At 46.0% G+C, this 27,742-nt stretch overlaps 1 protein-coding gene across 1 annotated transcript in view; it reads left to right on the top strand.

Annotated features, from left to right (window-relative positions):
• Positions 1 to 17,723: 17,723 nt before the first annotated feature.
• LOC106493558 (rho GTPase-activating protein 7-like) overlaps positions 17,724 to 27,742 on the top strand; it is a 76,779-nt gene continuing 66,760 nt past the window's right edge. The window contains exon 1 of the mRNA XM_067305084.1: positions 17,724 to 17,814. Within this exon, the coding sequence (XP_067161185.1) occupies positions 17,724 to 17,814 (91 nt within the window). The remainder of the gene's footprint in view (positions 17,815 to 27,742) is intronic.

The raw sequence follows: 27,742 nt of genomic DNA, 5'->3' as shown, positions 1-27,742 counted from the left end.
AAAACAGAGACTTTCCCAAGAATGACAGAGTGACAAGAAGGCTTATCTTCAGCTGGGGAAAAATGGATATTGATGACATTGGGAATGTGAAACAGAATCTAAAAATCAGGCCCCCTGCCATAAAGGCATCCTCAGATCCAAACACAAGCTGCAGCAGGGAAGTGATGAGCAATGCACCTCTGCTTTCTCCAGCTGGCTGGCTGTTTCGGAGGCTTATACCTGTCAGCACCCTCACCTTGATGTCAGTAGGACTGATTAACTTCTTAAAAGGATCATACCCCATCAACCTGCCTCTGCAAAGTGGGATGTGGGGGACGCTGTCCCAGTTGGTGGGTTCTCCTCTGTGACACTGTGACTCTGTTCTTGTTGCCTTCTACCCTTAAGAGAAACAGCAAACACAGTAATTTCCTTCTGGTTTTAAAATTATTGCCGTAATGCAAAAAAGTGGTTCTCCTGTCCACAGTAAGTGTGAAAGGTGAGAAATGTATAAATGAATGCAGTTGTTAGAATTATCCAGCTCTAGCTGGGCTTGGTTTGGTTCTGTTTGTCTTTGAAATATTTGGGGAAATGTTATATGGAAATTTTCCCAGTGTTAAATTTTGTCGTCATGAAAACATCCATCACACCTTGTGTTGCAACAGAAGAGAAGTCTGTCCAAACATGGAAACTGCAGGCTGGTATCACAAGCTCTCTGGTCTTGGAGGGCTACTTAACCTTTAGCAATGTCTTTTTTACCACTGCATTTAGTTTTTTTGGGTTGTCTTTTTTTTCAGCTGGGAAGCTAGTTTGTGCTTAGGTGCAGTTTGTTCTTTACATGCAGCCTTTGAAAATGTGACTAGAACAATGCTAACATGGATCACGAAGGTTTAACCCAGCTTGTCTAAATCCTGCTACAGCAGAAACAGGTGAAACTCTCCCAGCAGGCTGTATCCTGGATTATGTTCAGGTGCTACTGATAAGCTGTCCTAAACATCTGTGTGACTTCTGAGTTAAATGGGGCTTTTTTCCTGTAATTAAATCAAAGCCTGCTGGCAACTGAGTTTAGAAGAATGGTAAGCTTTACTCCTCAGACCAGAAATGCGCCGCTCTAACCAGAGCGGAGTGCCTCTCCAGGCATTTGGTTTCCCCCCCCCCCCCCCTTTTTGATGTTGGCATTCATTATGGCAACCTGGTCTTTGTATTCACTATGTGTTCACTATGGTTAACTGCACACAAATCCACAAAACTAAAACTTTACTAAAAATTCTGAATTTTGTTCTTCATATTTGGAGTAAGTAAATGTCTCTGGAACCTGTTTGATGACACTCTTTTGGACGGTATGGTCCGTTCTTGTGTGGCTGGTTTTGCAACTGTGATTACTGATGTTACCAGGGTTAATGGATATTTGAGGCATGTGACTAGTACAGCCGAGCGCTCGCTCTTATTTCTCTGTTGAAATGTTTCAGTTGAGGGGGGGGGGGGGGACAGGGAACACTTTCTCAAGACCAGGTACTTTCCACAAAAATGCTGTTCTTAAGAATTTTTCTAGGATTATCAGAACCAAAATACTCAGTTTTGCTCCACCCTTTTTAAAATGTTCACCTGTTTTCAATGACTCTGACCATTTTTGGTAGATGTGAAGGCAGAGCCCGTTGCTGCAAGGGGAAGGCTCAGCAGATCTAGATTTTTCATGTTGTGTGCTCTATAGCTGTCATAAGAGTGTGAAAAATTTCCACCCAAGTTAAGACAGCCTTTGTTACTGGCTGTGGACTCTCGTACCACAGAGTGCTATGAAATTAGTTCTAAAATGTGTCTGTCGCACTGCCAGCATAACGCTATGGAGTGGGGAATCACGTCCTGCTGCTGCAACGCAACTTCAGCTGTCGGGTGCGATGGTATGTGGGTTGCTATTTCACAGGCTGTCATCAGGCACGGGCACAAGTCCCTTGGGCTTCAGTGCCCAAAGGACTGAAATTTCCTCTCGTGAGCCTGATGTGATACGTGCTAATAGGCTGAAAGAGAAACAGAGAATCTTTACAGACATATGTTGGTCCCCTTGTAATGCTGGGCAATACGTATTTCTTTCTTCCAGCCCTGTCCTTGGCAGGGTGACAATAAAGGAGAATCTCTTAAATACTAGATGCCAAGTTGGTGCAGGGCTGAGCTTAACCCTACCTGGAGAAGGGCTGAATGCCCATCTAAAGATGGGAATACTAAAGAATAGCATCTGCAGCCTAATGAGCTATAGTAAAGCACACGTTTCCTGTTTTGGTGTCTTGTCCTATACGGTGTTTTGACAACAGGGAAGTTAATCAGTAACGTCTTGACCAAGTCTCACTTTCTTCTATAGAGCGTTAGCATTACAGTGCAGTGTTGGCTGCAAAAGTGCTTCAAGGGAATCTGCTAGAACAATTTTTCTTTAATGATATAAGCTTAATAAAATCTTCTTAAAGCCTCTAATTAGTTTCCAAAAAAAAACACACTGTAGGTCCTTTTAGGTCATCCATTGTCACCTTTGGTCTCGTTGCTATTATTAAAGCAAAGCTGATCTGTGTTCCTTCACCATAAAGACACCCTGTCCATTGCTAATACCTTTCCTTCTAGGGCAGCGGCTCTTCAGTCTTGTATTAACACAAATACAGTGGTTCTAGTTAACATCCAGTTAATACCCTGCGGTAACAGCTGAAGGAAATGCCTCCATCTGCTGCTTACATTTAAATATTTGCACTATCGTGTTCCCACTAGGATAGCTGAAGAGCAAAATACTGAGTTCAGTGCTCTCTCACTACTTGATGTTTTTATCATTTAAGGGTTGAGACAACTTGTAAATGCTTGAAATAGCATGAAAATCCCTTTGCTGGCACAGACCTTCAGTCTTATTGGAAGGCTGTCTGCTATTCTCCTGGTGTGAAATTTTCATATGTTCAACAGAACAATTATGGTAAAGTAAAAGATCTTAAATGACCAAGCCTATATGACAACTACCATTAAAAAAAAAAAAATCTGCAACTTGAGAGTGTCAAAATAACATGTTGTTTTAAAAAAACAAGAATTGATGAGTGACCAGCTCTCCATCAAGTGATTAACTTGGCTTCAATGAGCTCATCTAATTCCACTGATTTCTACAGCTTTTTGCAAAAGTATTAATGAAATTTTCTCTGCATAAATAACAAATAAGACTTTTAAACTATTGCCAGATTCTGTTAATTGGGAATGTAGTATGTAATAAGTTGAAAGACTTATCTTGGTGAAGGAACAAGGAACTAGGAAGAAGGATTATGGGCCGCAGTTAAATATTTGCTCATAACTGCAGTTTAGCTGCATGAGCAACCTCTTGTTATGGCACGTGGAAACAAGTATTTGTAAGGTCATGCATGCAGTTCAGTCGTTTTTCAACAGAGCGGTTGGGGCCCTTCCTAGTCTTAGTAGCTCTTCCAAGAGTGGCCTTGGCCCTTTCCAGCACGCTGGTTTTCCAGGCATTGATGCTCTATTCCAGGTACTTGCTAGAGTTAAAAAGAGAGTCTGCACTTTTACTGCTGTGAAATGTCTCGTCTCTGCAGTGGTACCAAATCTGGAAGGGTTTTGGCTGGTATGGTGTGTAGTGCGATTCCCACATGTTGCTCCGTGAAGGTCTTTTGGCTTTGCCAATTGTGATGCATATGTGTCCATAGAAATAAAGGAAATCTTTAGGCTGTGTGTTACACATAACGTGCTTTCTTCTGCTTTTGAAAACGATGAAAGTGAAATAAGAGACACAGCCACTTCAACAAATGAATCAGCGCACTATCCTGACCCTTCTTCCATGATGCAGGGGATCATCAAGGGTGTGTAAATATGAGTGTTTTAAAGACAACTAGAGGCTTACTGATAATAGTCAGATAAAAGAGTCCAGGAGCAAGGAAGCCTTAGGAGTTATGTGGCATGTGCTCTCACAGCCCCCAGGTGAGACCAGCTTCCCTGGCTTGCCACCTCGACCAGCAGTGCAAGGCAGGGCTTGCAGACTGGTTTTGACGTCCAAAGCCACAGGATCATCCTTGACTGTCAAATGCTCCAAGTTTTACTGTTGGGGGTTTGTTTACTTTTTTTTTTTTTTAAGGATCACCACTGTGGATACCTTTTTATGTCTAGCATCACATCTTTTTGCCAAGTCTGACTAGGTGATTTCCAAAAGTCTCCAGGATTCTCTATGTCCACTTCTGTCTTTGGGGTAAAAGAAAATCCTGTGTGCAAGCGGGCAGGACTGAGGTGTACAGTCCTTCTGAATATACTTTTGGATTCCAGGGGTTTATGATATTATGCACAACACATGGCCTCTGGAAGCAGGGCTCCTCATACGCAAGTGCTGGTGGCCACTTGAGGGCTTGAGCTCCTAAATAATGATCACTGTCATTCCCAGAACTGGTCTGGTGGCAGAGTCGTGTGTAGAAGGAACGAATGTGATAAAACTATAAACCAGGGCCAGATGCAAAATCCTCAGACATATGTGGGGATCTGTCGCTAAGAGCTCTTATCTGATAGTCTGTTTATTAATAAACTCTCATTTGAAATGTGCCAAAGGTTTGTACCCTTGTTCTCCAGCTGCCAGAAGAAGGGTGAAATAAAATACTTCTGGCCTATCTTTACTATTTGGATTAGCATTTCTAACAACAGTCTGATGTGGTTTATCTCCTAGTGAGAATTGTAAAATGTGTTCAGTCACTTCTCTTGTGTATTCTGGTAATGTTTTATGTATGTTCATCCAGTAAACTTTCTGGAAAATGCATGTTCTACAATCAGCTTATAATGGGGTGAGACTTTACTGGGTTTGTTGTTGATCAGAAGAAATGCTAAAGCTCTTGCAGCATTTTGGAAACTCCTGTGATTTGTCTGACACCCCCCCCTCCCCCTTTCACCCTTAAGGGGACCACATTTCCATGGTATTAATAGCTACTATAATTCTAGATATTCCTTTGTTCATATAATCAGCAACCTCACCTGAATCTTAAGTTTTTGCCTTGCCCTTCTGTGGGCATGTCCTTGTTGTACAACTATAATGGCTCGTGTTGTGTGCAAATACCTGGAAGTAATGTAACTTCATGGTTTAAGGAGCAATTCTGAAGTGTGGAGTGTTCTTGAAGGAAGTACTGATCTGTGGGAAGTATTCTTCAAATCCATTAGCCTTGCTTTGAGTTGGATATTTTAATAATTTAATAATTAATATTCTAATACATAATATTCGTGGCTTCTGAGGAGTCGGGGCTAGATGCTGAAAGATGTTGAACACCCCCACTTTTGCCAGCAGGAGCCAAAATGATCCTCAGCACCTTTGCTGCATCTGGCTTTTCACCTTCCAATACTCTGTGAGCAAATAAATAAATCCTGAAATAGAAATAAACTGAGAATAACATGCCTGTGGGACCAAACCAGTGACTGTTTGTAAGAGCCTGGGATTGGAGCTGTTGCTGAAATGCAGAAACCTGCTGGAACAGCAGATTTTATCTGCAGCACGCCTTGCTGGAGCTGGGTTGCTATTGCTGCTTAGGACGAGAAGGAGGAATGGATAGTTCCTGGAGGAGGTGAATGTGCAACATCCTCCTCCAGGTGCAGGGCATCTGGCTCCTTCAGTGATCAAGTGTCTTTGTGTTCCCCCCTTTTAATCAAGGCAATATAGCCAAGCTTATTTTTTATTAGACTTAGATTAAAATGAAGCTGTTTCTTACTGTAGTACAAGTACAGGAAATGCCTTCTCTTTTCTGACAGGTGGGAAACCTTCCTCTTAAGAGGAAGACTTAATTCAGACTAGTATAACTTCTTCCAGACTCTCAGTGCAAATCCTAGAGCTGGTGCAATGCCCTTTGCAATGAATAGAAGTAAATGCAAATGTCTTTGGAGATCACAAGCCTTAGCTGGATCTCCCTCTGCAAAGCTGCACACTGTAATTGTACCTGTAGCAGATGTGAATTTACTAAGCAGCAGCATGTCCTGTGGAGCTGGGAGCAAGCCCCAGGATTCACAACACTCCCCCCAAAAAGCTTTCTGCAGCAAGATGCTTAGAAAGGCTTTTGTAAATCTTAAAGGAAGAAAAGGCTGACACTATGCTTATTGGTAACTAGATTTTAAAAGAGCATTATGTTATGGATTTTTTTTTTCCTAGCTCTTCCCTCCAAATTTTTCAGAATTGTTATAGGTACAGGCTATGCTAATTTGAAAACACTACCACATGTGGTATCTGTTTTTTTTCTTTTGTTTTTCCTCTCTCCATTCTGTAATTGCAAATGGAGCAAGATGCAAAGAAGCCATATGCCCTGACAGAGGGATTGACCATTTTGTTACACCATATGGCATATATTAACAGATAATCTGCTAACTTTCCACAATTCACTGTTTGCTGAAGATAATTTATAGCGTGTTACAGTCAGACTTGACGGCCCGTTTCCAACAGACTTAAGCAATGAGACGTTGGAAAAATTCGTGATTTTTCTCCCCCAGACCCTCAGAAAGATAAGTAGTCCTGCGCCTTCTAGAGGGTACTGAGAAGAAATGGAGCACATTGTGCTCCGTCCCCTGCTTCTCCTATTTTTGAGAGATCTCTCTGATTGCTGGTAGACGGGGAAGATGAGTCTTGATGACCATGGAGGGTCACTCTGACAAGCAGTGTCCAGAGAGGCAGCTGCTGTACAAGGCGCCTGCTTGCGCGGGTGAGGGAGAACGGAGAACAACCCATCCCAGCCGCATGAGGAGCACGGAGAAGCACGTGTGCATGGACAAACCTATGTGCTTCCTCTGAGCGTGAGCAGGTGCTGTGGACGCCTGCATGTGTACCAAGCCGTGGGAGCATACCAAGATGACAAGAGCTTCAGTGCTGCTGGGAGCCATGGTAGAACCGACCAGGAGCTTGATTTTGCAGCGAGCATGTAAAGCTCATTTCTGTCTTAAAACCCTGCCAACAACACAAATCAAAGTCTAGCAGTTATAAATCCAAGGACTTGCAGGAGAGGGTGGGAAGCAAAGGTCAACGATAGAGATTTGAGAGTGGACTTCAGTCCCCTGGAGTAGAAAATGGCTTGCGTGTCTGCCTCCCTTCCCTCCCCAGACCTGTGGCTGGAGAGAAGGAGCTCTCCTCGAAGCACTGAGATCCTGCCTGGAGGGAAACATCAGTGTCCCTGCTCTCCCCGCCTCAGGCCGAGCACTCATCAAACCAGCTTCTCTGCTTCTGCAGTACATGAGAGTTCAGCAGTCCAGACCTACCGCTGCTGCAGCTGTTCCCCACAAAAGAGAAAGGAGGACGCATGAGTGGTACTACCCCACTCTGTAGCCATGTCAGGGTTGTAGTTCACAGAGTTTCTGGTACATGCAAACATGCACGTGTCCCCCAGTCCCTGCACTGGAAGTGTCTTGAATGCATCTACATCAGACAGATTTTGCAAACTGCATGGTCTCTCCTAGCCTTAAAAAAAAAAAAAAAAAAAAAAAAAAAAAAGCAGTGTATAGATGTTCAGGCAAATTAAACATGATAGTATTTCTATCTGGAAAAATTTCTCTTGTCCAAACAGGATAGAACATCTATATCCTGGATGGTTATCCAGGTGGTGCCTTGATTTGCAGTGTCCTTCCCTCCGCTGTAGTAAAGTATCTAGATTTAAGGGCCTCTGGACTCTGTCATGCTCGAAGGAGCACCTGAAGCGTAGTAGCTGCAGTCAGCTCCACCTGGTAGAAGACAGCCCGGGATGAGACGTTTCAGGCTAGGCTGCACATCCAGCTGTCAAATGCAGAGCCTCATGGTTTTCCGCTCCCTCCATAATGAGACATAGCAGCTGGACTGTAACGTACACCAGCAAATCCCTGTCAGAAAGCTGACTCCTGGACACAGGTATGAATCCAAATAATTATTTAGTAATCCTGCCAAATAACAGGATTGAGTATTTCTTTAGGATTAACTTCTCATAAAAGTGGCACTAGCGCATGTACATGGAAGTCAGAACTGCAGGAGAGAGCTATTGAATACCCCCGTTCCAAGAAACGGCCTGCAATAAGCCACTTAAGAAAAAGTAGCTGTCAGAGCCATACCTGCTGTCAGTTATCGCAAATAAATAAAGCCCCTAGACTGCGTTTTTACTTGCAGATTAGAAGTTCTTACCTTGCTCTCTTTTTTGCTCAGAACTGTTCATTGTTATACAGGTTGAAAAATTAGATACTGAAATCTGGCTGGAACTCGAGCTTATTTGAACATACTCAGTAGAATAAGCATACATTTTCTATGCAGCATTGATTAATATCAGCAAAATACTTGAATGCTCGTTCTCATCTCTTTCTGAGGGTCATCTGAATCATGTCCAGTGTAATCTATGCCAAAGCCTGATCATCCCCAGGTCCTAGGTGGCTAACAGCATGCCTAGCTGTCAAAAACGCCTTGTTATCTGCTTGACGAAATCTAAGTGTTATCTAAGAGAAGGAAGGCTACCACCACAAAGAACAAGGAAATCAGACTGGTGCCAATTAAGCTGAGGGTCCTCCTTGTTATCCCGAGTTCTGGACCTGGAACACTGCAAAATGAAAGAAGTATTTTTGCATCTCAAAAGCCAGCAATTAAACAGAAAGAAAAAAAAAGGCACAACGCCTAAAGCAACATGATCCTGTTGACAGAACCGCAGCTGATGTCAAATACCATCTTTGTAACATCTCCAAAGATGTTATTTAACTAGGGCTTTAGACAGATGCTTTCTTTTGCAGTAACATATCATGAAATTGGTTCATCCATCCCCACTTGCTGCGGGGATTCTTAGTGCATTTATTTTCTTTTCTTGATGTACTGAATTCATAGGAGATCTGCTAGATTAAAAGGGGTAGTCTTAGTATTGTAGTCTTCCAAGTATTCATTAGCCTTCGTACAGAGAAATGGACCAAATAATTAGGGCAGGGAAATGCTGCTACTTTCTCCTTTCTTTCCCTGGGAACCTGTGTTGAATCCTGCAAACTGAACGTAGGTTGATGCTATGACAGTTCCTCTGTGGAGCTCCTCTAATTTGCATCTCTCTAAAAAATGAAAGAGAAATTGAGCTAGGTATTTCTGGAAGTACAATTTTATTAGGAGTGATTTTTTTTTTCTATAGTTTATATACTGAGTCTAGTCTTGTGGTGCATATGACTTAGAGACTGGTCAGCACATGTACAGCAGGACTGCTCAACACATGCATGGTAGATGTCTCTTTAGACCAGTAAACCAGTCTGAAGCTTCTCAATTAACACTTTAGTCACCTGGTAGCAAGTTCAATTGCATTGTGCTTGATGAAGATGAGCACGTCTTGTCCCCTGCTGTGTACTGGCTTTGAGGTTCCCATTTAAATTAGGGTTCTAATTTCATGGGTCAATGGATGACCCAGCACTCAATTAATTTGTCTACAGTCAAATGAATACGTACACAGGATAGCTGCTTTTCATAAGAAACAAAGTACATGGGATCTTCTATTGAATGTCGGAAAAAGGTTGACTAATCCTTGGATCCTTTCTTTAAGATTTTTGTTGAAATCTGCTGCTGTTCATCCAGATGGTATCTTTCTTCCAGTGCTTCCTCACTTTGGATGAAATAGCTCCTTATGAGTGATGTGCTGTTGCTTCCTTTTACTGATAGGTTATTTTAAGAGAGCTGTTCTTTAATAAGCAGCTTTTAGCTTACCAAATCAGAGTCTCAAGGTCTGATAACACAGAAAGCCCCATGACTGTGTATATGCTTTTTTTTTTCCTAAAGATGTTATTTGAATTATTTACCTTTCCTTCTGTTGAACCAGTATCTGGATTTGCTCATATAGAGCTGCTGGCTATTGAAGGAAGTTCTCGCTCGCTGATCCATTCCATCAAGCTTTTGGTTTTCTCTGAAAAAAGGGTCGGCGAAATGCTACTGTCACCAAGAAGTTTTTTCTTCTTGACACAAACCCAAAAGCCCTGTGACTGGCCCGTGTTCTGCTACCTGAGCCCTTGTCTTTGGACTCCCCAGGGCTGTGTGGATGGAGTAAACACCGGCATTTGGCCACATGCAAATGGCTTCTTTGCCCAAAGTATGGTGTTGCAGCCCTGCACGGTCATGGCTCAAGGCCTTGTAATTGCATAGTTTACAAAAACGAGTTTTCCTGCCCCCAGCACCACTATGCAGTGCGGTGACGCACCAGCGGCCGCGGCGGCTGAAGCTGGGTGCGCGTTGCCTCTGCCCCGGCAGGACGGACGATGGCCCGTGCTCGCTCAGCGCTGGAGCTCACGCGGGCAGCGCCGTTTTGGCGGCTCAGGGCCTCGCTTCGTAGCAGACTTGCGTGAGCGTAGCTGTTACTCTCTTACCAAGGGAGCACTAAACACTTTTTTCATCAATGGCACGTGGGATAGATGACAGGTGCCTAGGTGACATTTATTAGTTTCAGTGTAATAAGCTTACCATTTGTGACCAAAGTTTTCCTGCAGCTGTTTCAGACTAGTTAAACGAAATGCAAGTTCCCACGTAGTTACTCTGTAACGGCAGTCCTTAGACGTGATAGCCGGTTTGCTCAAAAAGCAGAACTATAACGCTGTGTTTGTCTCAGTTCTTTAACAAAGTACTGGGTTTTTTCTGCCTTACATCGTTAATCCTAAAATCTCGGTTGAGTACCCTGCTTCTGGAGGGGGGAAGAAGCGACCTGCGCCTCGTCGCTTGCGGCTGAGGACTATGGCTGGGTGCCAGAGGGACGCAGGCTGCTGTCACCACCTCGCTGCTTGCGACTAACAGCACGGGCTAGACAGCAGCGCTTGCTCTTTGCTCCGAGGACGTAAACATTGACCCGAGATATCTGATCTAGTTATAACTTCCCTCTGCTAGTGAAACCTTTCCCCCGGCACAGTCCGTCTTGGGAACCGACGGCAACCTCGGCCATCAGGCTGAGGCCAGCGACAGGAGAGAAGTAGCTGCAGGTCTCTCGACACTGGTACTTAGCACTCGAGGTGGCCGAATTTTGCATTGCACGTAAAGAAAAACCAAACATCCGGGTTACTTAAGAATATCTGCCTGGCTGCGACAGATGCTGGTTTTAGCCCCGCTGTTTAGCATTCCTGTTCATTTCGGCATGCCACATGCCAGCATTGCACAGCTCCAGGGTGAAACCCATTCCGGGTAATGCAGAGTAGCCCAAATTCCTTGCTATTTGCACACATATTTCACCCCATTACAGAGTCCCAGGCCACCTTTAGGCACCCAAATTTTAGGTATCAAAAAAAAATTCCATAAATATAAAGTGCTGAACTCCGTTAGTTTTATGTGTCACTTTATAGCAGCTTATCCATTACCATAAGTTGGCAATGAACAGCACCCGACAGGTTCCTGCTGAAAATCTGTTTTGGATGAACTCAGCACAAAAGAGCCCCATCAGGAACAGATTCTTCCTGGCATGAGAAAAGGGGAAATGGTGATAAAATCCCTTTTTAAGTATACTTCTAAACAAAAGCCAGAAAATTAAAACTACATTAAAGACTTCTAAATAGGAAATAAATTGGGAAGATGAAACATTGTTAAAACTAGACACTGAAGGGGGATTGATGAAAATATACTAATGATTGAAATAAGTAGAAGTTGATAAACTCATTATTTTAAAAGCCCCAATCCAAGATCAAAGATGTATTTTACTTCTTGAAAGACAGAGAGCTTTCAATATTATTCCAAATATAAAGATCTTCACTTCTTCTACAAAGTTTTTACCAGAAGTTGAGCTGCTTTTTCTATGGTTTTAAAGTATGAAATATTACATTCTAAATTTTAAAACTCAACAAACATAAATCTAAATATACATGACAGTGATTCTGCAGCATTCATTAAAAACAAACAAACAAAAAAACCCACACAGGTATCTTTGCTTACCATTGGCCTCCTTGTGGATACTTAACAGCATCCACAGGACAGGAGCCAACTGGCTCACATGCAAGTCAGGAATAACTGATGTCTCCTAAGAAGAGGCAATGTGCTGGCCAGGTTGGGAACTGGCACTGGTGATTTCTGGGTGCCCCCCCAAACCTGATGGAGGTGGATATCCAGGTCACTTCAATACATCACATGCTCCAAACTCACAGCAGGCTGTGTGGAAAGAGGGATAGGGAAACCTCATGGAGGAGGTCTTGGCTGGCCCTGGGAGATTTGCCCCAGCTGCTTCCCTCTTCCCTCGCCCCAAAACCTCGTCACAACAACTCTTCCCAGCTGAGGTGTGGGGGAAAGCCTCTACAGCTGGGAGATACCATGATGCAATAGCTAGTGCTGGTGATTTAGGACTGGAAGAACCTGAGTGTTTGAACTTTCCATTTTGCATGAATTAGCTTATTATGCTGGGCAACAGTTTTGTTTGTGTACAGCGATCAGAGTGCAGTCCCCCACAGTGGTGCGTGCAGTCACCAACAGGATCTGCTGCCCCTGAAGAGTCTTGCTCAGTCTTTCCACGTGCTGGTATGGAATAGGCTGCAAAAATAATAAAAACAAAAAGTAAAAAAGCTGAGTTGCTATTAGACCGATGAAGAGCATCTTTATTTCTCTGCCATGGATTGGAGGCTTTGCTAGTCCTTCCAAGCATCTCCAGCATGAAAGGAGCTGGTGCAGCTGATGGTACCAGCTCCAAGAGACCAGGGAGCAACACAGGGCAGTAGAGCCAACGTTAAGGCAAGAAGCATTTTTATACCTATAGTTCTGTTTTTTTAAAATAAGAAGGCAGAAGTTTGGTTTGCACTTCCCCCTCAGCAGGGACGAGCCAGACCACTTCTCCTTCTGCCCCCTCTTGCTGCCGAAACCCTGCCAGGTTCATGGCCGGGAGCAGCAGCACCTGGCGCCACAGCCTATGCACCATTTGGGTCCCTGCAGCTCCCGGTCCTGGCCCAGGGGCTCCCGGCGCTTCCGGGCAGCAGAAGCAATCCTGAAGGTGTGGAGGAGCCGTGGGCGGCTCTCGGCACCGGGCACCGTGCAGCTCAGCTCGCTCGGCAGCCTGCCTCGGTCAGATGCTGCAGGATGCCTCTGGCTACACGATAAGCTTCTGTCTCATCTCCAAACTATATTTTTCATATTTAACTGTGCATAAATACTCCTCTGTGCTAGCTAATAAAGCTGTCTCTTTGGGGAAAAAAAAATTGCTCACGTTTAAACTTAGCTGTTAAGTCATTAATTATCTTTTTTTTTTCTTAACATCATGTTCATACACCCCTTTAAGTATTTCTGACAGATAGCACAGGTCAGCAGTATCAAAATACATTGTTACCAGATAGCGCCAGCTCCAGCCAGAAGATTACACACCCACCATCTAATTTGGGTGCAGATGAAATCCAGATGCACAAACACTCAAGCTCTTCGTAAGGGAAATGTTAAATGGTACACAAAAATAACTGTATCTTGGCCTTTAACGCTATGGACATGTTTAGACAATTTTTGCAGCAAGGACTCTTAAGGACTAGTCACTGGCTTTTTTGTTCAAATCTAGTACTTTAAAGTTCTGGAAAATTAAAAAAAAAAAGTGAAAGTTTTCTAAATGCGTCTGCTGATGAAGGATGTCTGCCAAACTCTCAAAATGGCCTGATGTTTCCGGAAGTGTTTCAACCCTTTTAGAAGTCCCAAGACAGAGATGTGAAAATGGGAAGCTTCGAAGAATGGGGAACAACTTAGCGGCTTTTTCCTGATCATATTTTTATTTTTATTCAGCCTAGTGTTTTAGCCTAGGGTCATATCTGAGGGATACGGGATGTACTTTCCTTCCTCCGTGTGACTAGCCTTTCTTTGTGAAGCAGAAATTTCGGCTGAAAAGCCGTCGGTGGTGCCCCCTCTCGGGGCGCTGGCCAGGGGCTGCTCCCCGAGGACACCCGCACCCCGGGCCTGGCGGAGCCGCCCGGCCGCCACCAAGCCTCTCGCTCCACGTGGGTTTTCACCTCGCCACAAAGGGGCCGACTAATTGAGCAACCTGCTACATGCTGAGTTGCATAAATGTAAATTGTGATATCTCTGTCTACCGTAACTCTTCAGGTGGCTCCTTATATCAGTTTTAAACCTAAATGTCCTCGTATTTCTTTCCAAACAGGAAGACGTTCCTATTCTAAGCAATTTTGTTGTTCTTTGAGTCACTTTCTTATAGGTGGCCCTCATTCACGTTCTCTCTCTCTTCCATCCCCCTCATTTGTCTCCTTTAACCTCTGTGTTCTCCCATTTTACTGAACCAGATTTGCAGTTTCTTTTCAGGAAAAAAAAAAAGCATTACTATCGATTGGTCCAGTTTAATTCTTGATAGGACACAAAGGAACTAGCAAGTCTTATTATTGAACAGTATACAGGAATGAGTGTTCATTATATTTAGCTTGTGATTATACCTCTGCTCTAGGATTCTTTGTGCAAACTATCATTTTTGGCAAGGTGCAAGATACTGCTTGATCCGAGCTCAAGGTCTCTCCTAGAGCTAGGAGGAGACAATGCTAATCTGTGGGGTCAGCCTACAAGTAAGGGAGATATGAAAAACACCTGGAATGAAAGTCTAGGGAAGGTAGCTGTGCCTCCCGGACAGTGAATCTTGCCAGTACAGGTTTTTACGTGGTTTGTTTTCTAGGGAAACGATACTCTAGGGAAAACCCCCATGATGGTGCATCCTGGGTTTTGGGCGGACGCCGAAGCAGGCGAGCCCCAGCCGTGCCGGGCCGTAACACAGCGGAGGGCACGAAGGAGAACCGTTGCCAACGGGAAGAATTGTGTTTTGCACAGTGCGGGCTGTCTTCTCGCATAGTCAACATTGCGGTTCAGTGGCTGCAGCACGCGCCCCCCAGCACGCATGTTGGCAGCTGGAGCACAGGCCTGTGAGGACTTGGGTCCTCATGATTCCCTTTTAAGTGAAAAATCAGTTAATGCCACACAGAAATTCTTGGCACCTTGCAGGATCAAGTGGCAGTATCTGGACGTTCACCGACACTGCGAAGCACTATGCACAAGTCAGGTGAGGCTTGGCATCACCATGTGGAGTGCTGTCACGTGGCTGCAGCATTTACAGAGAAGATGTTTGTCTCATTAGGGAAAATTGTCTCCTGCAAGAAAGGTAGAGTTTTACTTCCTCAAATTCTTCCTAGAAAACGCAACCCAGCCATATCCAGCTCTTTCAAAATTAGCTAGTTTTTCCTGGACCACACTAAAATTTAAGGACTCACTGTTATTTGACTTCTGGGTCTTCCACGCAGATCTAGCTGCTCTGGTGCTGCCCAGAAGCTCACCGTGGCCTCTCCTGGAGCTGCCACGTCGTGCTTCTCATTTGTTCAGAGGGGTTTTTAGAACGCTGGCTGCATCTTGGTCCCGGTAACCTCTCAGTCCTACTGTACCGACATATTTAACTCTTTAGTATGTTTAACCATTTGTTTCAGGCTGCTACATGGTCAAAGGATTGACTTGAGCTAGCAGCTGGTCCCATGGCCAAAGGCAACCTAGCTCAGACAAATTTAACTAATTTAACTGACTGATTTAACTAATGTTTCTATGGACGTTGTAAATGGTATAAGCGACTGTCCTCGCTCTGAGGTCAGCCTTGACAAGGGTTTGACGTGCAGGGAAAGGGGGCTTCAAAGCTTTCTGGGCTGAACTGCTATGCTGCCAGGAGACGAGACAAGCCCTCCAGGAGGGCGCTCGCTGCCAGGGGGATTATGACAAAAAGTTAAATCTCTCCTTTCTGGCTGAGCTGCTCCCTGCCAGGGCGGCCCTGGATGCTGGCAGGAAGGTCAGCTGCCTGCTTTCACTCGGCAAAGCGGTCTGCGGGAAACTTCACTGTCCGGGGCAACTTAACTGACCTGAGTGTTTTGAACTTGCAGGGCAGGGTGGGAACTGTGCTACCAGGTTGGCAGTCAGCTACCCAAGCAGACCCAGGACGCTCCCGCTGCGGTTATACGTGGGGATTAGACTTGTCCAAAACAAGCCACTTAACAACTTTTTTTGAAACTGAAGTATACATTTAATGTTTTCTCCTGAGCATGACACAAACTCCAAACGCCTGAGAGGTATGCACCAAAAAAATGAGCTATGCGTGAAGCTGTGTAGTGTCAAAAGTGTCGCACATGGCTGAGAGCTACCAGCCTGACTGGTGGGTCGCGACAGTCTTGGCTGGGGCGCTGAAGGCAGGAGGCCGAACACTGCTGTTTGCAGCGTTGAAGCAATCACGGTGCCTGCCACCAGCTGGGTTTCCCATGCTCTGATTTCCTTCAGCTGAGGGACATTAATTAAGTCATCTTAATCAGGTGCAGGCTTGCAGCATCAGCTGACAACATAAGGACTCGGCTTTAAAGACTCCTCTGGTGAGCTGGGGCTGCCTCTGAATGTGGCTGTGTGTTGGTAAGGATCTCGGCAATGGGATTTCTGTGGTTTAATAGATTACAAACTGTTGTGTTATGTTTGGTCACATGTGTGCTAGAGGAACTGAGTACATTTTGCTGTGTGCTAAACTCTTCAACAAATACCATCAAAACTTACTTTTGTAAGAGTTCAGGCCAAACCTGCTGCCAGAAATAGAAGCAGTGGATGTTTAAACCAAGTGTATAACACTAGTAATGATTTATAGCCAAGTTCTGTTCAGATCACTTCCCTGTTAATTTGTTCCCTTTTTTGAGATAGGGCTTCTACCTAGCAGCTTCATTAACAGAATTAGGTCCCTGGTATTTGCTTTTTTATTTTTATTATTTTTATTTTTTATGAAGTTTCTTTCATGATGAAGTTAGTTTGTTTTGATGTCCCAAACAGACAGCAGACCTAAACTTAATGATTGAATAGACCTCTGCTTCTTCCAATGTGATCTTAAAAGCAGATATTTATATGGACAGTACTTTCAAGCATGCAAGAGGAGGTGAAAGAGGTTTTCAGTGTGTCCCCATTGCTGCCTACCAACCTCTGAGCTGAAAAACCTGCCCAAGCAGCATCAATCTTGTTTCTAGAGTTTGTCTTTAAGGCAGCAGCAGAGACCAGAGACTGGAGGTGGGTCATGGTTTCTGGAAGGCTGGTTCTTCTGTGTCTTAGAACTCCTTTTTCATACTGGTATTTGTGTAAATAAAATGAGCTTTCAAGACCCTAGCATTATTCAGTCATCCTTTACAGGGTAATAGATACATCAGAGGCTGGATAACATAGGGCGTAAGTGCCTCTGGAGTAGGATTGCTTTGAGGAAGGTCCTTAGGCAGCTGATTAACCAGAGTTTTAGGGATGGATCCAAACCTTCTTGAAGTCATGAAGACCTTTTCTGTTTGAATGGCCCCTGTATAACACCTTCGTTTAGGTTAATCCCATAAAATAGGAGAAATGTCCTATTCCATTTCTAGACTAGGCTTCTCTGCTTGAAGTAGATTAAAAAAAAAAGATGTCATATAAACAACCACATGCTAGAAAAGGAAATGGCAGACACGCAGCCTACCGCACAGACGCCATAAATAAGCAAGCTGAGCGAGACCCTAGAAACGAGGAAGCTGCTAAACATGCAGTTAATGCAAAGAAGCTGGGCATTGAAAGGTGCAGCGCGCTTGCTAAAGCCGTACTGCTGCTCCAAGTGACGCCGCATGGCCCAGCTCTGTGTTTGTTACCGCAAGGAAGGGAACCAAAGCTGTTTATAAAACAAATCACATGCAGCCTTTTCCTATGCAGGAAACCATACCGTCGTGGTCCAGCTGGAGGAGCAAACGCTGGGAGAGCTGGTCTGCTTGGGTCCTAATATGCCGCAATGTTTTTTCAAGGTGCCAGCTCCTGCGGGGAGCGAGGAGCCTCCGGGGGGTCGGTGTCGGGGATGGAGCCGCCGGGGCACCACCGCCTGCAGCGATGTCTTGGCGAGCGCCTGGGGGCCTCCGCCAGCAGCGTGCGGGACACGCGCCTGGCAGGTGAGTCGGTTGCTTTTTTTCATTTGCGTGACCAAGTGGGGTTCGGAGGCGAGGATTTGTATACAGAGCTGTGAATTTTCAGATTTATCCAGAATTTGGCTTCTAGCTTTCAATATTTACGCTTGTCCTTTGGCTGAAGTTTTGTAGACGTTTTCAAATATGACGGCGTTAGTCTGTACCTGAGAGCAAACACAGTATACGGTATCACTAGTACCAACTGCCAAATACCAGAACTTCTGCTTGGAAGTGATCTGCGCCGCAACTCTGATTCCAAGTGCTCCAGTCCCGGTACGGGACACGCACACTCGGTATGCGTGTCCGTCAGGAGCGCGGGTGAAGACAGGGGTTGCATAATGTCCAGCACCTTGTTCTCAAGGCACCCAAGTATTAATAAAGTTATGACCACAAGCAGTTGCAAGGACAAGCCCTGGAAGAAGCCTGAGGGAGTAGAGGAAGGACTATCTTAGTTTCCCTTTAGAAATCAGCTTTTGGATAACGCTGCATAAAGAGCTCGAAAGGATAGAGCAGGAATTCACGTTCTGTGAAACCAGCTCTTGGTGCCTAAACACGCTGATAGCCGGCGTGGGGAGGGGAGCTGTGGCAGCTGCGTGGCAGGATAAAATCAATGCTTATGGAAAGCACTGCAATAAAACTTCTTTACAGGACAGCTGTTGCTAGAAGGAACTTGCAGACTTAAAACCTGGTATATTGCATATGTTATGCTGCATATGTTCTTTGAATCAGTGAAAAATATTTGGTAGGGGAGTACAACAAAATTCTTCCAGAGCTTTGACTTCAAATCTGGTAGTTTTTTAGAGTGAAATTGATGCGGAAGTTGTGGCTGTGAAGCTATTTCTTTCCAGGACATCTCTGAATATGAAAAGTATTGTCATATTCTGTTAATGATTTTTGCAGTTAGCCCAACATTAGAAAGCAATGCTGAGGTTACTTTTAAGTTGAAGTCTAAAGCTTGAAGTGTACAGGGAAAAAAATTCATTACTCAACTTTTGCCTGCACTGACAGCAGTCAGAGCCAATTTTGCAAAAGGTAGCACAAGGAATTCCTGTTCCAATGGATATTTTATTTCTTCTGTCCAGTTTTGTTGCAGTTATGCTGTTGTGTGTTGCTGATGTTTGCCAATGGTCTAATGAACAGTTTAAGCAAAATCAGAGAATAGGTAGCTGAAAGAAACTTTACTAAAATGAGTAAAAAGGATGAAATCTCCATTTTGATCCTTTCAGTCTGGAAATCTGTGCCCATAAGAGCAAGATCAGGGTTAATGAAAGAAACCTATATAAAGCTTGTTGTAAAGGAATGAGTGATTACAAGCAGTAGCATGAAGGCAGGCCAAAATCCTGATCCAGCTTGTTCTGCTGATATTCCATTAAAAATACTAGTGTATCTGTCTGCGGGCATGAGCCTAAACCAAAGTGTGGGTGAAACCAACCCCTATCATATGGGAAAGGACAGCTTCCAAATTTAGATCTGAGCTTTACAATTATTCCATCTGCCCAAGTTCTGTCTGCATCAAATCTGAGGCTGTTGCATGTCGTTAGGGGTTAGATCAAGAGCTGAGCTTTGCAACTCCAAACTCCATGGAGTTTACACTGTTTAATGCCTGCCGAGGCTCGTTAGCTTTTGCTGGGCGCCCTGCAGAGGCAGACCAGTTTGCTTGATGCATAACGTCAGCACCTCTGCTCCGGGTGGCAGCTGGAAGGAGGTGGCAGGCGGGCTGGGGCCGCACACTGCTGAGGAGCACGCATGGCCGCGCTCCTGCTGATGCTCGTCTGCGGCCTGTGCTTTGCAGGCGACTTCCTGATGCACCGGCTTGTGAAATCATATGGAAACAGCCACTTGTGTTTGTTGGATAAAAAATATGTACTGTATTGTTTGGCTTGAACTGGGAACTCCTTGACCTCAAAAAATGCAAACCCATTGCAGAAACCCTTAGAAACAGTTTGCTTCTCTAGTTGAAGACAAATTTTGACCTTCATGTTGCCTTGTCTTAAAAAAAAAAAAAAAAAAAAAAAAAAAAAAAAAAACACCAGATTGTTGTTATTGAGCTTCATAATGTTTTTTCTTTAAAAAAAAAAGAATAATATCAGATTGTTCCAAGACCATGACTATGATCCAAGAACCTGACCTGTATTCAGGGTACTGACCCTTCAGCTTTCCAATTTTGCTCTTTAACATCAGCATCTCCATGGTATTCCTTGAGCGAAGTGTGATTGGTATCTACAGGCCAAAGCAAAACTGGAAAGTCTTTCAGGGTGACTGCTGCAAAGCCAGTTTCCTAAAAGATTTTTTGTGTTGTTTTGGGGGGTTTGTTTGTTTGTTTTACCACAAGCTAAGATAAATCCAAGGAATTCTCTCTCTAGGTTCCTCCTTTGTGCTTTAAGGAGAACGCGCAAGCCGTGGGCGCTAGCAAAGCGGTGCCTGCAGAGGCTGGGCACGATGCCGAAGGGCTGAGCGGCTTGTGAGTCGTGTGAGCCAGCAGGGCTTTGCACGTGTTTTCCCTACGCGTTAGGGGAAAACAGTTGTGTTTGCCTGTGCGTTGAGGCACCAGATCATGGAGGTTCATCCATGCCCACATGGCAGATACGTGTTTAACTTCTGAAGGAGCCAGCAAACAGTGTGCAGCTGGCAAGCAAACCCTGCTCCCCTCTCCTGCAAACTGGCTTTAGCCTGGCTGCTCTCAGCAAGGACCCGACGGCCTTGGCAAGTCGGGGCCGGGGCGGTCGGTGCCGCGCGGGATTTGGGGCTTGGGGAAGCAGCCGATGCTGGTGGGGCCAAGGTCCGGTTCTGCTCTCCTCCGGCCGGCAGCGCTCGTGGCTGGCTGTGTGTGCCAATCTCCCGCGCAGCACGGCGCGGCCCCGCAGCCCACCCGGGACGGGGAAGGACTCGGGCTGGCCAGCAGCTGCTGCCGCGGCCTTTCGCCTTGCTGCGGAGAGGAACCTGTGCCAGGCAGGTGCCTTCGTCCGGGCAGCCCGTTCCTGTTACATGTGTCTCTGCAATGAACGTAGCAAAGCATGTGACACATGAAGGGTGGCGATACCAACCAGAGGTGACAATTTTAAGGAGTAACTTGGATACATCATGCCTGCATTGTTTTTCAGGAAGCCTTTAAAGCATGTGAAAAATAATACCTAAGCTAGCTGGCTAGCTATATAAGAAGCCTTATAAACAAAGCTCTTAGGCCGTGTATTGGAAAGTGCAAATGTGCATTTTTAATGTATTTGCAGTGCATCCCCAGAGTTAATAGATTTTTAAGACTGTTAACCTAGGGTTTAAAAAAGGCTTTATTAACCTTTATTTATTTAATAAAGGCTTTATTGAAGGCTTATCAACAGCAAGACAGCTGAAGTTTGAGAACAGGCTAAAAAACGGGCACCTTGCCAGCCAGCTTTTCCAAACGTGCCTTTAAACAGGTTTCTGTGTTGTTGTTTTTTTAATTAATAAGAAGTTTTTTTATTCTGTGGCCATGCAGAAGAGTATGCTAGACTCAGATCCACCGTTGTCCTCCATAATCTTCCAGCTTCTGGTCCTTTGCTGGGGACTGGTGAGACAGTCTTGAGTTGCTCCAAGAAATCTCTGTCCATGCGCTAGCTCTTAGCCTGCAGGCCCCTGGGCCTTTCAGGCTTGGGACTCGTCCTTGGGGTGGTGTAGACCTGCTCTTACCATGGGCTCTGCTCCACTTTTTTCCCCCTGAGCTGAGTGTCTCTGGGCAGCAGCTCTGTACCCTGGTCCTGACGAGAACCTGGGAAATGGCAGGGTTTGGGGACTGTTCTGCAGCCTTGACCCTTTCGCAAGGAGGCAAATGCTGGACCTGACATCTTGTTCTTCCTCTCTGACACATGATCTCCATCCCCACCGGGGAGCTGAAGGCATCCCAGAAATGGCACTCTTGCTTTCTCTTCCCCCCTTCAGAGAGGCTGGAGAGCACCAGCTACTTCCCTAATGAACGTGTTGGACCCTCTCTTCAGGACGTAGGTAGCTCAAGCACCATGGCTGCAGCAACTCTCCTGTGAGATGACCGTTTTCTTTCAGCTGGTAGGGGGCACTAGACTAGTCTTGCAGTTAATTAAAACATCCCCAGCATAAAATAAATATGAGCTATACTGATCATGGCTGTAATAAATGTTCTCCTCACTTAAAATGGCTTTCTAAATAATTTTTTAAGAAGTTTGAGGGTTGCTCACAGGTCCATCCACCATTGGCAAAAGTGGCCCGTCTCCAGCCCCGTCTCTGTTTGCTTCAGACCAGGCTCCCCAGAGGGACCCTGGCCCCGGCTGTCACCTGCCGTGTTTGGGGCTGTCGATGGACCCTGTGCCCATGAGCTGTGTAAGCAGCGCACCCCAAAATCCCCAGGATGGAGACACATCACTGTGCTTTGGGTTGCTCACGTGGCTGCAACAGCCCATTTCTGCTTGAGGTGTTCGCTCACCTTGTGAAATGAACGGAGGCCAATTCTCTAAATGTGCATCGAAACTAGAGGCAGGTTGTGATCTGGGCTGAATTTAAGTTTTAATGTGGAAGTCTGTTAATGCTGCCAGTGAGGAACAATACGCTCCTTCTGCAAGGTGGAGCAAAGAGGCTACCATTAATGTGGCATTTTCAGTGGAGGCATGGGAAGTTGTGAGTTTTATTCCCATGTAAGATCTATGAGTCTGAGTTTCCAAGACCCTTTGACTGCCTTGAAAATCATAGCCTTAATTTATTTGGATTGATTATGACTCTTTTGTATTGGAGTACAGGAGTTTGAGCTAGATGGTACAGTGGCACCAAACCTATGGTTATCACTTGCAATTCTGGAGAGCTTCGCTCCAGACTACCATTTATGGTCCATTGGAAGTGGTGAGAGTTTTACCATTTGTTTCAATGGTTGAGTCTTTGTACATACAACATGAACAAGACAGTGAGTATCCAGAAAGCATAACTATTACTGAGAAACAAAAGTAATGACTTTATTTTTCCAAACAATTGGTCTCTTTCTTCTGGAAAAACAATAACCAAAACATAAATTACAACTATTTCTGGTGTATATTTGATCAAACAGTATAAATAAGGTTCAGCATGATCAGGGAGTCTTCTGGGATCAGAGTTTAGGTATTTGTTGTTTCAGGACTATAGTCTGTTGCAACATGGGGTTTCTCATTTAGTAGTCACAATATTAATTGGAGAATATATATACACGTGCACACATACAGATTGAGAGAAATGATACATAAAAATATTTTTATGTTTGAACACAGTTCAAAAAATATAAATAATTTCAGTAGTTTCCTATGAAAAATACATACTCCTGATTCAGTTCAGCCTCTCCCTTTCCAGGGTGACACAATTTACATAATACTTAAAATTCCAAGCTATGGCTATCTTACAAACACTCAGAGATTGTCTTCTCTTCCAAATACAAGACAATGGGATTTTTTTTGAAATCTGTACCTCTCTTCTTGAAGGTTGTTTGATTCTATTGTACCTTTCCTAATAGTAGGTCTGGCAGCTGATCTGGCCAAAGTTGTTCCTGTCTCCTGTTTCATGTGCCCCGAAAGTCTGTGCTTTCATCCCAAGGGCTGAGTTGACATGCATGTGGTTACCAGTGATATGGATTAAACTGCAGCCTCTGTAGACACTAAATGTAGTCTGTTATTTGTCAGAGGAGAAAAATTAGTTTTTAATGTAGTGTGTTTGATAGACTGTTACTTTAGAGAAAGATGGGGGAAAATTAGGCATTATAAACTTGTTACTTTGTCAAATTAATTGTTCATAGTATAATTTTATTGTTTCCTGTACAACAAAAAAGACATTATAAGCTACCATGACTGAATCAATCATGCCTGAGATAGTATTAGTTCCTCTACGTAATGGCCATGAACCAATGTTCATACAAAGAAAGCAGCCATACTCAGTAGAGCAAAAGATACTTATTCTTCTGCCTAATATTATGCAATTTACACCTAATGTTATGCAATTATTCAATCATCTGTTCTCTTTTAAAAACAGTGTTGTGATAAGTCTTTCCAGTGAACAAATTAGGGAACTCTTCAATGCTCTTGTGTTTTTGAGTCAATGGAGAGGAAAAGAGGAAAATAAAGACCTATTTCCTCCACCTCTTCTCACCTAAACAACACACCCTGCTCACCCGTTTCCCAGAAAGTGCTTTTTACCCAGTGGCTTAAAAACCTTTTATCCTGTGAGAATGGCTCAGAGTGTTGTATCAGACCTGGCCTTGGACCATGAGCTGCGCAGCAGCGCGCCACGGGCAGCGCGGACCCTTTCCTTGCGTTGTAGCTTCTGGCGAGACGGGGAGAGACGGGGCTCAGCCCTGCAGTCCCTGGCACCGGTTTGAGAGCAGATGAGTTGCAGCAAATACAGCCATGTGGCGGATCTCGAGCAACACCTGAAAGCCCAGCAGGACATGAGAAATTGCATGTATTCAACAGACTGAGTGCCATATCATTTAGAACAGTGTTCTGCCGTGGTATCCCTCCATTTCACCTTGAAGTCTGGATTGCATTTGAAAAAGGAAGAAATTCCTACAGAGAGCTTCAAACATTTGTTTCTATTTTGAGACATAATATAAACAGTGCCAAGAGGGGGGGACAAGCCAGAACCTCTGAAATAAATCACTTTGTGCCAGCTGAACCACCGTGGAGCGCGAAGGGCTCGAAAGCAGAGAGCCAGTGGCATGTCTGAGGCTTGCTCCTCCTCTTTTTTTTCTATAAATCACAGCTCGTGCTGAATGCAAGGACCGTTCCACCCGGCTCCTCCCGGATTCACGGGAGATGAAGCCTGCGTCCTGGACCGCTTCCCTTCTGTTTTTAATGGGCGTGCAGGGGGAGATACCCACCCGCGGCGCTGGGCACCCCTCCGGAGCCAGGTGCCCCCTTTGGCACTCGGCTCCTCCTTTCCAGGGGGCTTTTTCCAGAGCAGCGGTTGCCTTGACAACTGTTTTGCAGTGTTGCCGTAGCGGAATAAACACCGGGCAGGTAACAGCCCCTCCCTTGTACCCGGAGCCGTGCGTAACCCTAAGGAAATGGAGCGTACCTTAGCTCTTGCTCTGCCCGCAGCAGTGCCGTGTGCCGGTGCGGCTTGGCGGCCTGGAAGGTGACGCCGGTCTCGGTCCGCGGTGGGGCCCAGCCTCGCCCTAAGGTGACGAGGCTTGTTTTCCTGCGGCTGCGGCTGGCCTCCGCACGCAGCAGCAGCGCCCACGTCATGGGGGTTCGTGAGGTCCACCTGGGCCACGTGGAAGCGTTTCCGAGCCCTTCCTGTTCTGCTGCGCTACAGCTGACCTGCAGCAGCTACGGGCACAGCTGACAGAGTCTTTCCGAGAGCCGGGCAGACCCCAGGCGTGAAGGAGCTCTGCCGGCGGGCCGTGACCAGCGGGAAGCCTCCATCTCTTATGAACAAACGTTCTTGGTTTTATCAAAATGTTCTAGGCTCAGCTAGGCTTAACTGCAGTTTCTGGAGCTAAAATGAGTCTTGTTCTGAGCTGGGCTGCCGCAGCTGTAACGTCTGAGCTGGATTTTAAGGCCTGTTTTGTCAGATTTTACTCGGTGTTTGCTCAGGCAGAACATCCAGCAGGGATTTTTGTGGAGTAAAGGCTTATAGATAACGCCCCTTCTCCCTGGGAAACCCTCTGGCCCCGAGGGACCGGTTCTGGCCGTGTAGGACAGTTTGGGGCTCCCCTGGCAGTGGGAGGAGAGGTCCCGTGTGCGGGGTCGGCAGGGCCGCGGCCCCTCGGCGCTGCACCCTAGGCGCGTCGCGATACAGGCCGTGCGATGGGCGCTGCGGGCCGCCAACGGTCGTGCAGGTGCGGAGGCAGCCGCGACGCCCCAGGGAGCAGGCTGTACCTGCTCGTCCGGCTCGCTCCCTCCTCGCTCGGCGGGGAGCCCTTTGCGGACGCGGATGATGGCTTTGCTGACTGCGCTCGGTGGCTCTCGATCGGCGGCACGGAGCAAGTGTCCTGCCTTGGCCCGCTGAGTAGTGGAGAGAGGTGTCGCCTCGCGCGGGCCGAGCCCGCCCTGCTCGTGCTGGGCTCAGTGCGGCGCCTCGCACTGCTGCACTGCCCGCCTCTCCCAGTCAGAAGATTAGGGCCAGGCCAGCTGCGCCTGCTTGCTGTGGGCTCTGGGCTCGTTTGGCTCATTTGGAAATGAGAATTTCCCACCTTCCTAGTCTTGCAGTCACTGCCGGAGACTTTTATTGCTTCAGGTCTCCTTCTGGGGCCTTGTTTCCCCGATGGTGTGTATCAGCCGAATGTAGCCTGGCCTCTGGCGAGCGTGCTGTGCTTGTGTCCGAGTACGCAGCTACGTGCAGCTCCCTGCTGGGAGATGAAACAGCTTGTGTTTACTCATTTTGACCCAAGTGGCCTTCCAGAGCAGACGGTTGCATGCAAGTTAGGCTGGGTTGTGAGAAAATAGCATGCACATATTTTTCCTAAATATGAGGGACAGGGTCATGGGTAATATTTACCAGCCTGCACCAAATGCAAGAGCTCCAATGCAACTGCTTCTCCACCTCATCCCAAACACTGTGAAGAACAGGGAGCAATGACTAGCTGGGCTGAGTCTCCTCCTGGCTGTGGAGCGGAGCAGGACTGGCGTGTACATGGCTGGAAATGAGCCTGCACCAGAGGAGCCTGACAATAATCTTCATTAGCTCTAAGGAGAAAGAGGTTCACAGTCTGAAGCCGTGCAGGTGAGGGAAGGTGATGAATGCCAACAAGTGTTCTGCCGCGCAGAGCCCCATCTGCTGCGGCGTGAGCTGGTGTCACGGGGCTGGCGCGGCATCTGGCTGAGGAGCTAGAACAGTGTCTGCGGTGAGACCCGCTCACTGCAATAAAAACTCACCGGTCTGTACATGTTGGCAGAATGGCAAAGAGGAAACATGAGTGTTACAGCACGAGCTTTAGTCCATTCACAGTGATTCACATCAAGGGACATCTACCTGATATCCTCTCCGCAGCCGTGGCCAGCAGCAGAGGCTTAGGGGCTCCGAGCCTGCACGGGCAGACTTGTAAGCAAAGAACATATATGATAATACTGATTCCATTAAGAAGTGTTTGAGATGCAAGGATGTGGGCATCAGCGACCCTGAAAAGGTGTGCAAAGAAAGGAGGGAACAATATACCCTGTTTTTCATATTACAAGATGGTCAAAAAGCACTTCTAGGCATAAAACCCAGACAACTTCAAGGAGGAGATGAAGAAGGTTGATTACTTACATGATGATAACTGTGGCCATTGCTCCTGAATTGTTCTGCTTAGCACAAGAATTGCAATTCAAGAAAGTAAGCTGTAAAGTGGCTGATATTCACACTGGACACTGCACAGGGGATCAGACTGTTGCATTGCCATGGTCCCTCCTGGTCTTGTGGTCTCTGGTCATAGTGGGGCACAGCAAGAGGAGCCTGCAGTGCTGCCAGGGTGCCACTGGCCCTCCAGACCTTGGTCACCTGCCGGAGAAGGAAACTGAACCTCTTGGCACTGAAAGGCAGCCTCATAAGAAGCAGGGAAGTTTGTTTAAAGAGAGGAAAAATGATCAAGTTTTCCTGCTGCTCTTTTTGATCTGATTTCCTTCTCCAGTGCCAGCATCTACCTAGACAACCCACCGCCATGTCGCTGCCCAGACTGCTGTCCTACAGCCCTTGGAGCCCAGCAATTCCCTCTAGCTTGGCTCAGTGTGGGATGCCCAGAAATGTGCTGCTCTGTCTTTGTAAACAGGCTATAAATACCCTAGCGTTGTTTCTCTGGGGGCCGGAGAGTTCAGGGAGTCTGGGAAGGAAGCTGGGGTCAGGCCGCCTTCTGGGATGGAGCACAGACATCCCACGTACGCGCCGGAGCTGCCGGCCTGTCCGAGTCCAACTCGCTGGAAAATCAGGGCTGTTTAGAAGATTCCCAACCCTTAAGATAGAGCTCTGCAGCTATAGG

The sequence above is a fragment of the Apteryx mantelli genome, chromosome 14 (assembly GCF_036417845.1).
Source record: "Apteryx mantelli isolate bAptMan1 chromosome 14, bAptMan1.hap1, whole genome shotgun sequence".
Taxonomy (NCBI): Eukaryota; Metazoa; Chordata; class Aves; order Apterygiformes; family Apterygidae; genus Apteryx; species Apteryx mantelli.
The sequence above is the reverse complement of the archived record's forward strand: the minus strand, read 5'-3'. Positions and strand labels throughout refer to the sequence as shown.